Source organism: Rhipicephalus sanguineus, chromosome 1 (genome assembly GCF_013339695.2).
Source record: "Rhipicephalus sanguineus isolate Rsan-2018 chromosome 1, BIME_Rsan_1.4, whole genome shotgun sequence".
Taxonomy (NCBI): Eukaryota; Metazoa; Arthropoda; class Arachnida; order Ixodida; family Ixodidae; genus Rhipicephalus; species Rhipicephalus sanguineus.
In genome coordinates, this window is record NC_051176.1 from 113,988,954 (window position 1) to 114,001,550 (window position 12,597).

Genomic DNA, 12,597 nt, shown 5'->3' on the forward strand with positions numbered 1-12,597 from the left:
GCGCGGGAACAAACAACAGACGAAGGAAGAACCACAGAACACGAGCGCTCACTAACAACTGGTTTATTCACACATTAGAAAGACACATTTATACACAAAGGTGCGCATGTCAAAAAGAAAAAGAAAAAGAGTACAGCGCGAGCAGCGTGCGACGCACTTTATCGAGGCAGTAGTCTAAGAACTATCAATGTTAAATTCACAGTCATGTAGTGATAATGAAGGATGGCTTATACACTGGTCTGCATTCCTGGAAATGTGATACGATTCAGAAATTTCAGAAGAAGTATTAATTACCAACTAGCCCACCTTTCGATACTTTTGCATTGTAGTTTAAACTAATCATTCACTAAATTAGTTTTACTGGAACATCGTGTCATGTACGCTTTTCAAGAGACAGCTTCAGAAAGGTCCTTTCTTCTTTCATTCTTTCTTTTTGTCTCTTGTATTCTGAAAGGAAAGACTGTCGTGCGTTTACAAGAGAAACGAAGCCGGCTACAGGAAGACATACATTACCAGTCTAAAGTGCTTCGAACGCCGCCGTCATATGCGACTGTTTCACTATCGCTGGGGTTAAATTGAGGCCTTTAGCTGCGCCGTCGAGAGCGTTTGCCGCGCACTGATTGGGCAGCTCGCGCCCACGGACCGACCAATCGCGCTGTCGGAATCTGAATAATACCGCGAGGAATGAAAAGTACAACTAAACCAGCGTACGGAGAAGCAGGTTGCGAGATGAGGGAGCAATGTTTTTCGAACAGAACGCTGCAATCTCCCTGGACACACACGCGCACACTCACGAGCGCGCAGCCCCACGCGGCGACTCGCGTTTTGTTTATAGGCCGTGCGTTCCAAGCTTTCCCTCCACAAATAAGACGTCCGCGTGGCCGGCACCCAAGGCAACAACTCCGCGCTCGCACGCGCTTGCGCACCACGGCGGTGATCAGCGAGCCAAGGCTATACAGTCAACCTACAGGGGGGAGAAAAAAAAACTCGAGGAAAAGGAAAAAAAAAAGAAGCGGAATGGATGCGGCGCGCGCACAAAACACACGCCAACACCTTTTTGGCAGGCTCTCGACGTGGCCGCGGGAAGGGGGGGTGGAAGAGGGGTGGGAAAGCCTGCGCCCGGGCGTCATCCCTCTAAAAACGGACAGACGAACCCGAGGCCCCAAGTCGAAAAACTACGGCGCGCGCTGAGGCTAGCGCTCTCGAACCCTTTTTCCGAACAGCCGCCGACCGACGAAGCAAGACGCACGCACTCCGACGAGGGACGTTTCGGCACGAAGCAGTGGTCACTTCTCTGACCACGTGATCTCTTTGCTTGCGGAAGCTTCGAACTTCTCAAAAAGAAGGCGCGACTCGCCCCCTCCCTCGCGTCAGAGTTTGCCGCGTCAGCAGCGACGACGAGAAAAGAGCAGGCAGCAGAGGAACGACTGGCAACGCGTTCATCTCTGAGCGAGACCATGGCGTTCCAGAGGCCATTCCTCATCATCCTCAAGCGTGAAGAGCCCGGCCAGCCCTGGGGATTCAGGGTCTCCGGCGGTGCCGACCTGGCTACGCCCCCCAGGGTGGACAAGGTAGGACGGCGGCATATATGCTCGCACGTTAGCCTGCACCCACGTCGCCGTTGAGCGCGCTGCCGGTCTGACGTAGAGACACCTTGGTTGATAGAAAACGCTCGTTGTCCTTGTACTCTGCGTCTTGTGTGTGACAGATGCGTAGTATCAGAGCAGTTGAATTGTATTTTTCATTGTGAGAGCTCTTGTCTTTTGTATACTGTCTTTTTTTCTGTCTGTGTTAGTTTTAAGGTTGCCAGGATAAGATGCGAACTCACGCTTCACGGCATGCTCGTGCTACGGCCTTCTTTAAGGCGGGTGCCACTTTCCTGCCTGTCGAGCAGGGATTTTTTGTAGGGTGTGCTTAGAATACTTGTGACAAGGGGGAATTTGGTACGTGAACACCTAAAATTCTAAACTGGTGATACTTTCCCGTTCTTGGCGCAGCGGGGTAGAGCGCGAGGGGTGTGCAAGGAGGCACTTTTTATGTCAAAGACATAAAAATTGTTCCTAGTACATTGTTTTACTTAGTTTTTTGTTCAGTGTTAAAAGAAAACACACTAAATGTCCGCGTGAAAATAGGTCACTAAAAGGTGATCCGTGAGTGTCATGCGTCCACATTCTGTTCGGTTATCGGCATAAGAACTTGCCTTATATTCCATACGTGGAAGGCGTATCTATACGGCTTTTAACGCGGCGCTACTTAATTAGCCTAACCGCAGTGAGTAGGTACAGTTGTAAAACCATTATTATAGGAGGGTATTATTAAGAACATAACTTATCAAGATCTACCCCGAAACAAGCAAAAAAAAATCAAGCAGCCGGAAGCAGGTTACTTTCACATTTTTTGCCCGGTCCCGCGGTTAATTATACCTGCACTCTGCGACGGGACATATTGCATGAGCAGAGGAATTGTGGATGGGACAAGCGTTGCAACAGCTCACAGGGGCTTGTTCTCTCCGGCTCTATTTTGAGATGGTCGCCTGCGCGCTGACTTCACACCTGTAACGAGGGACAATGCGGCGAAGCCGCAGAGCTGGAAACACCGGTGGGAGGATTTCGGCTTTAGGAAATACTGTCTGCGATTTTAGCAAAATTTCGTTCATTGACGTAAGGGCGTCTGAAATAGCTGCGTGAACTGCGAGGCGCTGTTTATGCATGCGAATTCCTGCGGTGCTATAAATAGCCTTTCTTCTTCTTCTTTTAGTTATGTAGTGAACTGTAATAAAGCCTTACCCCTTTCTTGTTTTCTTTCTCATTTTTTCACCAAGAAAAAGCAACTCTCTGTTCACCAGTGTAGTTAGTTACAGCACACAGCCGTACATTATATTGTGTGCGCGCATTCTGCCAACTGGCGGTTTTGATCGCGAAGTAGCTACACACCGCCACTTATAAAGGGCTTCAGCGTAACTACAGAAATTAAAAGTAAAAAAAAAAATGTTTTATAAACAAGCATCGTTCACGTCACACTTATATGTCAACATCACGGACACATTGGTGCACATGTCTACCGCAATGTTAAGGGAAGCTAGCTTGTAACATATCCGTCCATTGATAAATATTCCAAAATTTCCCCTATTACTCGGTCCTCTCACCTCTCCTAGAAAATTTTTTTTCGCATGCATACATGTTTCATCAGTTTGTTCGCTTGAAAGCGTGACAGCTCCTGCAATTGATGAAAATTGAGGTATGTAAGAACTGAAATGTAAGATTAAAATAAAATAAATTAAAATAAAACAACAAAACTGTAAACAAACAGTCTATCTCCGTGTTCGCTGGTTGACAAGCAGCGGTCAGCGTTGTACAGGGTAAGCATGACGAGGGCTAATATCAGACATAACAAATTTATGACAACGAACTCGATGGGCTGAAGGAGTGCAAGAAGGATGGGAACCAGCCACCAGTCGAGACTTTCGGTTCAAAAGAACGCGTGGAAGGTGTGTGTGTGTGTGTGTGCACAGAAGGGACGGCACTTTCTCGTAGTGTATTGTTTGCAGAACCGAAAGACAGCCTGCGTTAGTTCTGAAACACTGCACTGCGATATCGGTGAGGCGCTGTAGCTTGCGAGCGCGGGTCTGTAGTGTTACAGAACGCCTGGCGAGATCAGTTAAGTTCTGGAGCTCGACGTGCCAAAACGAAGATATGATTATGCGTGGGCACGACTCAGTGTGGACACCGAAATAATTTTGACCACCTGAGGTTCTTTAGCGTGCACCTAAATCCAAGCACGCGGGTGTTTGTACATTTCGACTCCGTCGAAATGCGGTCACCGTGACTGGGAGTCGAACTCATGTCCTGGAGCATAGCAGCTTAACACATGAGCCGCTGTATAAGCTATACCACGGCGGTTACGGCTGATGAAAGAATGGCGAACTTATTTTTGAACCTGCACGCCGGGCTGTGCGTCACACCTGTTGCATCCGTCTTAGGAAAAGTAGTGCTTACTTAATTTGCTTTCCCAAATCAGCATCGAGCTCTCGAATTGAGTCTAAACTGAGTCATCGGGCTAACAGAACGTGCGCTGAGTGGCCGAAGGTAGTCTTGGTCGCGTACGGGTAACTCTGCAACAGGTCTTCAAGGAAACGGGAATTACATTAGAACTGCATGAATAATGAACTCTGCGAGAACTAGCACGCTCGCCCGGTACGCCTACTTTGCCAAAGTTCCGAAACCTTGTGTAAGACTCCTTGCTTAATCCTTCAGGACATTTCAGCGAAGCAGGATGTGTGATCCGCTATTGCGATGCGCAGCCCCGAGATGCCTCGTGCGCGTGCGCTATGCAGGACAGCGCGCGCGTATACATGTAAATGACGCGCGCGTCTTGCAGAGTGGATCGCACTATATATATGTTATGGCTCAAGTTTATTCGTGTGGTTTCCTTACAAATCCAGTTTTTCGTTTGCATAAGAAAAACTGCCGCAGAAACCGAGTGGTGTCAAGTATCTTTAAATTCTGGTGTTTTACGTGCGAAGAACACAATATTTATGAGGCGTGCAGTAATGGGAAACTCCGGATTTTGACTACATGGGGTTATTTAGCGTTCGCCTAAATCTTAGTGCAAGGGTGTATTTGCAGTTTGCCCCCATGGAAGTGCAGCCGGTAATCGAATCCGTGTCCTGGAGCTTATCAGCGGAGCACCTGCTGGGCATCAATTATTATTGGCACTGCGAATAGTATAACGTTGACTTGACAATACTCCACCATGGCTGTGAACAGGAGTCAAGCTTCACAACGCGCTGTCTCGCGCGAAGGAAATTATTGACAAAACCATCGGCGTTGCGGAAAGGCTGATGGCGCATGCGGCTGCACGGATGTGGCTACAGCATCAGGCCTCGATACAATAGAAGCCTAGAGTTCGAATACCACCAGTCGGAACATTTCGAACACTTTTGTTTGTGATTATCCTGTGTGCATTACGCGCTACGCTGAAGTCAATCGCGCGCATATGTGTGTGTGTGGGCGACGTCACCGGTCAAATACATTGCCCATCTAAAAGTCTTCACGCTGGCTAAAGAAATTATATTCTCATTAATTGTCAGTGAAGCTATACGAGAGCGCAGCTCGTTGCAGTCAAAATTAAGTTCACCGAATCCGAGCTCCGTCTAGCTTTGCGAATGCGATACATCCAGCGTGCACTGTGCGGCTGGTTGACGTGATAAACTTCATGAGGGCTCGGAAGCTAGACAAGGCCACGCCCGTCGGAAGCGACTATAGATCATAACAGTTGAAGGAGTTGTGCTCAGAACTGAGATTATTTCCTTTTAAATCTTGCTATTTTTACGTGTTTTTTTTTCTTATTGGTGATCCGCGCACTATGCGAACAAGGGACAAAGGACCTCTAAGTCGTCATGTTCTTTGCTCACCCAGGGCGCGGATCGCCGTCATCACTGAACTGTACCAACTCACGCATACCACTGCCTTAATTTCCTTCGCTCAAATGTTCCCCTCGAGCTAGAACAAAATGCAGATGCGAAAGACGGCAGCTGTGCTTTTGCGCAGCTGTCACATCTTCTAAGACACGAACCACAAACGTTAAAGGGGCCCTCCAACACTCTTCAAAGCCCGATTTTTTACTCGTGGGTTGCGTAGACTGCAGTACGGACAGGCTAGTGCAGCAAGAACGGCAGCGATAGCGGCACGCACTCCGAAGTTATTCGATCTAGAATATTCGAGATACAAGAAAAGGGTCCTTAACTCGATTTTCGCGGGGTCACATGACCGCATTTCACTCGCCCTGTGACGTTTCAGAGAGCCCCAATGAAATGAGCTGAAAGCTCCTACGTAGGGGAAGCTTGCACACCATTGTTGCTTGTCCTTTCCAACGTATCGTTGACGTCGTTGCCATGGTAATAAATGTGGTGCCTGACGCCTGACTTGTCAGAAATTGAGCGGGCGTTACTGCTTCGAACTGAGGCTGGCGAGGCTTTGTCTGCTGTTCCTTACAACGACATTCCATGTCATTCCCTCCTATCATTCTTAGAAGGGAGTTTGTGGAGCGGCAAGGGCGATGAAACACGGTCGCCCCTACGCGGGTTGTTCGGTGAGCCGCCCGACGAATTACAAGGCCATTCAACGAAGAGGATTACTTGCACCGCTTCAAAAACAATCAAGAGCTTACCGCACGCGCGGAAAGAGGCAGCTCGCAAACGTACAGACGCAAAAAGAGGGAAGAAAAAGAAGCGTTTCGTATGGACATCCGACCGGCGCAGGCAAAAAAACCAGAGGCGAAATGGCAGCCAGTGCAGTGCCTCTGTCGTGCTTTGTGGTTGTAGTGATCTTTTTTGTTGCGACGGCGTCTATTTGGAGTTCATTGAAAAAGCACATAAAACAAAAACGAAACCCAATAGTAATCTCGACTTTGATGCCACTCCACGATCACTCCTAACGTTACATTTATCCAATCATAGGCTGGCGCGCATCGTCGTCATTTCCGCCCGCAACAGTTCTGGCGAGCGCCACTACGCGCCGATGCGGTCAGCAGCGATGTAGCGACTTTATTGCGTGATTAAAATACTAAATCATTCGATATCGGTGCTTATACCTATGCTAAAATTACCCCCATGGCCACCAGTCTACGCACCGTGGCTATATGTCTACGATGAAATGTTCTTTCACTTCTGAAATAACAATATGTAAACTTATTGGGTCGGTCAGTAATTGCTAAACGAATTCGTCATGGGCTTTTGAACGAAGAGAAAGAAAAAAAAACAAAGGAACTGCGAGCAACTGTTTTTAGAGAGCTGTGAGATAAGAATGTGAACAGCAACGCCAAGATGTGACGGCCGGACGGCGGACAGCTTCCAACAGTCACGCTAACAAACGAAGACGTGATGAAAGCACGGGCTGCTGTTTTACAAAGAGACGGCGTCACCCTTCATTGCGTTGAAGAGACATTTACACCATGCTTTCCAGCGAAGAGCGAGTACAAAAGAAAAAAAAGAAATAAAAAGAAGCAGTGTTTTTTCTTCTTCTTTCATTTCGACCGACAGCGTGGGCACTCTGATGAGACACCATGTGACAACTCTGTGAGGAAACGTAAAAGAGAGAGAGATAGAGAAGACTTTTGCTCTGTCGCATCACCGCAAGAACGACAGCGACTCCCGGTCTTTCTGTCTCGCTCGTTTGGCCTCACTGTCAGGTGTCCCCGGCCGCAAATGTGCACATCGATATACCGCGGCGCGTTCCGGCACTACTACTCGCTGACTGCGACACACAGACAGATATGCCGGCAGCCAGGCACACGTAAAAGCACCCTTCGCACCGAGCGGCCAATCCGCCCTGTCTGGAGCGACAGCGACAGCAGTTATCACTAAGTTGTATTCTTCCGTGATGTCTCATTGTATACTACACTTGGAAATCCGAGAGTCACGGATTGAAGATTTTACTCCACAACAGGGGAAATTTCCTTTTATGTTAATTAAACCTAATGCACCGTAGGAAAGCACAGTATCACGCGGGATTCCCGCTCTAACTTCTCGCTAAGGCGTACGATTAATGCACAGCAAATATACAGCCCGGCTTAAAACGATGAAACGAGTAAATAAGGCAGACGTTCAATCAATCAATCAATCAATCAATCAATCAATCAATCAATCAATCAATCAATCAATCAATCAATCAATCAATCAATCAATCAATCAATCAATCGATCGATCGATCGATCAATAAAAACAACTTGAAACACACCACCAATCATACTTCGCATGAAGTTCAAATATCTCAGTGAACTTAGAAAACAAAAACGTTTCATATAAACCTTATTTGCAAACAAAAGCCCCGGACTCTGCTGCCTTCAAGTGGGAAAAATAATAATGCCACGAGCAGCAAGCCCCCTCCGCCCCTCTTTCCCTCCATTCCTTCAAAGTACTCCAAAGAAACCATTGAAAACAGACCAGGGGCACCCAGAAAGCGCTTGAATTTTTTGCGTTTTTTTCATATTCCTGCCGCCATTCTTGATTGGTGAAACACTCGGTGACGTCATTATCTGCGCGTGCTACCTGATTTTCCCTAAACGAAGTCAATAAGAAAGGACCAATTAGAAAGGGATCCAATGCGCTTCTTTCGAGAACAGAAGGGAAAAAAAAAAGAAAAAAAAAGTGAACTGGTGGCTCCGTGCTGCTCTATAGTTACTATATTTCATCTAGATTGCGAAAATGCAGCAATGAATTAGGGACAAATTGAAGTCACCGTGGATTTTCGAAGTGTTCATTCAACTTCTATATATGGGAGATGGATGCGCCGTAGGCGTAGAGGATTAACGAAGCACTATTAGAAGTCGTTTTGAGTGAGTTAAATATATTTTTCCAAGTGTCTATATAGCTAATTAGTAGGAGAAACACACAAAACTGAGTTTTCTTTCTATACCGCACTAACAATATTCTAATTGTAAAGCGTACAGGCCGCTAGAAATATTCAGGAAATCTTGCACAACGCCACCTCTTGCGTGGGTCATTAAAAGTCCCGAATAAAGCTTATCAATAGACCCGCCACGGTGGTCTAATGGTTATGGTACTCGACTGCTGACCCGAAGGTCACGGGATCGAATCCAGGCCGCGGCGGCCGCATTTCGATAGAGGCGGAATGCTGGAGGACCATTTAGGTGCACGTTAAAGAACCCCAGGCGGTCGAAATTTCCGGAGCCCTCATCTACGGCGTCCCTCATAATCATGTCGTGGGTTTGGTACGAAAGACCTCAGCAATTATTATCAAAACTTATCAGCATGATAAAGACATCAGCCTTCACCACGCCCAATAGGCTTGGATTGAAGTACTTTCAAGTGTGTTTTTGAGAACCACGATTGCATACTGGCCACGAAAAAGGCGCAGGGAAACATTCAGCCTGTTTTCGTTTCCAGACTATCACTTATTAGTCATGACAGTGGGCGCTTTGCGTCCTCAATGCGAATTTACTAGTCTGAGTTCTCAGGCTGACTCTATGTGTGATATTCCATGCCGGAAGCTGACAATGGAAGCTCGGCGTTTATGTTGTCTGTCTCCCTTCTCTTGCGTCCGTGTCTGTGAGCCTTACTTTTTTCCATGCTGAATTTCATTTTTGTATCCCGCAATTTATGTTTCAAGAGCAGTTGTTGAATCACGTACGCCTATAGTTTCCTCGATTCCGTGCCGCAAGCCTATAGATGCACCTTGAGTGCATTGCGCTAACTTCTATTGGTATTCTGTGAGTTTGCCGTCGCTGTGTCCAGATTGTTCTTGAACAAGAAGAATGGGAATCGATCTGAGGAGTCGTTTTTGCTAGACGCAACCACATATGGAACCAACGGATATTAAAGACAAGGAAGAAATAAGGGCCGTTATATGTAGTTTTTGATCTGTGTGGAGAAATTATAACTTAAAGGAATATAAAAGTGTATGAGAAAATTCTGACAGATCCCACGCATTGTGCATGGAAATTGATTTCATGCGAAACAGTCAGCGAATAGCTTCTATGTCACGTTTTGTTTTCTTTGAGCTAAGTCTTACGTCGTTGATCGACGTGTTTGTTTAAATTCAGTAGTTGCATGCATATCGTGGGCTTCCCAGGCACGTCGACTACACTGCTGCGTGTATAGGGTAGCTTATGTTAAAGGGACCGACAACTGGCCAGAACGTGGGATTAGATCCTGGTATAAATGAAAAGTCAGTAAAATATAGTGACCGATTCCAGCATCCTTTTAGCGTTGTGAGTAGGATTTATATTTTTAAATCGTGTGTAAAAGTAACAAAAACTGGTATGTCGCTCAGCCTAGCGGAAGAGCCTTATGCGGTATCCAGGGTACATACAGGTTTACACAGATGGCTCAAGTACCACAACGTCTTCAACATCGGCATTTATCATACCACAGCTCAATATTCAGGAATCATTTAAATTATGTCGCACGACGTCATCTACTACAGCTGAGCTTTTCGCTATTCTGTATGCTATAAAGTTTATAAACTCGGCAGCAGACGCGAGAAAATGGGTACTTTTCAGCGACTCACAGGCCGCATTAAGATCACTCTCGAGTACAAACACGACAGTAATTAGTGATAGCATGACATACGAAACGCTGAAAGAGCTCACCAAAGCAAGCAAGGCACAACATGAAATCAAATTCCAGTGGATACCTGGCCATTGCAACATTCCTGGAAACACAGCTGCCGATGAAGCGGCACGACAAGCACATCGTAAAGATGTTACTATTCCTTTACCAATTTCTAAAAATGAATTGCGTGGTATTATAAAGGCTACAACTTTCAGAATGAGCAATACTGCTTGGTTTGACCAAAGTACAAAGAGCTGTGATTTATATCACATCGATCCATTCATTGAATTCAAATTTACGCTAGCATTAGATAGAAGTTTGGGAACTCTTATTCACCGATTGAGGCTAGGCACCGCATACACAAAACATTTTTTGCACAGAATTGGTAGAGCTGAAACTCCCGAATGCGAATGTGGATTTATAGATGAAGACGTATGTCACCTTCTCACAGACTGTCCACATCATGACACGCCGCGACGCCGTCTTAAATCGGAACTGTTGGCATTAGGCCACAGACCGTTTAGCATGAGGAAACTTCTGGGCCCGTGGCCAACTGGAGTTTTACAGACGCACGCTTTAAAAGCGTTAACACGTTTCTTACAAGACAGCGGCATTACTGACAAGTACTAAGAAATAACGAACTTATTATGCGCAGTCTCATATGACACCCATCATATGTGTGTGCTGAAGTGAATGACGTATCGACTGTTATGTACACACACGAGCGAATACATCTTCTTAAAGAACAGACGTGTGCTCTACTGTTTTTGTGCTGGTCTGACCAAATATTAACGACGGACATTATCAGAGACTTCATTCGCTGACTTTGGAATATTTCTTTATCATTTTGTTGTGATATGTGCCTATAAGTGTGTTTTTGCATATTTGTGCCCGAGTGTTCTATTTTCCATGAACTGCCTTGTATGTTTTACTTTAAGATATGTGTTCAAGTTTCACTCAAGGGTTAAGGAGTAGCCGGCGCCATAATTGTGCGCCAACATCTCCTTATATATCATATCAATAAAAAAAAGCCTTGAAGCTTCATTATGAAGTCGATCACTTTACTGTACGTAGTCTGATGCTGTCATGCGTGCCATAATTAGTCCTGAAAGTTAGAGTATTTATATTATTATTCAGTCCCACTCAATTCTGTGCTGCTTACAAGGTAAAAGGAGCTGCACGGTGAGAAACGGCGCTGCCTTCGCGGCCGCCAGTAGCCATGTCGAGCCGCGGCGCATGCGCTGTGGAGTGCACGCATGCGCAGTAACTCACCGCGCTCGAACACTAACCGCTCTCGCGCTCACTGTTTGCAGCATATCCGCAGATGGAAAAATTCTGATTACAAATGTTTCGCCGCGTTTTCCACGCTGCCATTCCGTGATTAGACACTCTGACCGGTGAGCTTTCCGTTGCGCGGACACAAGCGAAGAATAAGAACACGGGACAAGCGTGTCCGTGTTTCTTTACGCTACCTGCCTTAACATGAGTTCCCACAAACTAGTTCAGTTATCCGTTCTCGTTGGGTAGCTTGTAGTCCAACCTAATGTCGGCGCTCACGTTACAGCACAGACGTCACTTTTATGGAAACGAATTGTAAGCAGCGTTCGTTGGCGTATTCCCGCAGGGACGAGCAACGCTCCAGAGTGTAGCTTGCTGAGTCATAGAAGAGCAACGCTATAGACTGTAGCTTTCTGAATCATAGGAGTGCATATGTAATGTTTATTACATTGTATAAAGCGGATAGCCAACACTGCCGCCATAACTGACGCTAGACAAGCACCACCCCCACAAATGACGTTAGGCAAGCGTTGATGTAATACATTTATTTACGATCTGTACCGCGTGGTTGCTGGCTAATGATCGTTGCAGCGCGTTTATCAGTGTTTGTCTGCTACATTAAAATCGTCAACTATAACAAACATTCTTTCTCTTGATTAATCAACGCAAAAGGACTTTTAAAGTTTTCAGTGTCTATTTCCACAGTCCTCGGCTAATATAGACTGTGAATCACATGTGGATCATACCCGCATACCACGGGCTGTGGTATGTGGGTATACGCCACACGTGACTGTGGGAAAGGGTGTCATGACGTACGGGACAGTCATATCATATTATTCATATCACGACCTGTCAGTCATGCGTGTCATACATTCATAATTCCCTATGCCAATTTAAGGTATATACCAAGTTAAGCGTGGAGGGCTCCGGAAATTTGGTCGAAATTTCCGGACCCCTCCACTACGGCGTCTCTCATAATCATATCTTGGTTTTGGGACGTTGAACCCCAAATATTATTATTACAAGTTAGGTAGGCGACTATGAAAGCACCCATACTTAGGCAGCGAAATAGATAGATAGACAGATAGTTAGAAACGCTCAAAGTGCCGATTATCGTCGAGTGCCCGCAATATGACGAAGAGCGTATTCGACTGCGTGATTGGTTGAACATCCTGGATAGATGACCCCTCACATTGAGCAGTGTGGTGGAGCAGTGGCCATGCCCAGAGGTGTGAGTGCTTTTTGCG

General features: G+C 46.2%; 1 protein-coding gene across 1 annotated transcript in view; it reads left to right on the forward strand.

Annotated features, from left to right (window-relative positions):
• Positions 1-1,133: 1,133 nt before the first annotated feature.
• Positions 1,134-12,597, forward strand: part of LOC119396375 (transcription factor SPT20 homolog) — a 90,482-nt gene continuing 79,018 nt past the window's right edge. Inside the window, exon 1 of the mRNA XM_037663577.2 lies at positions 1,134-1,571. Coding sequence (XP_037519505.1) covers positions 1,458-1,571 — 114 coding nt within the window. The 5' untranslated portion in view covers positions 1,134-1,457. The remainder of the gene's footprint in view (positions 1,572-12,597) is intronic.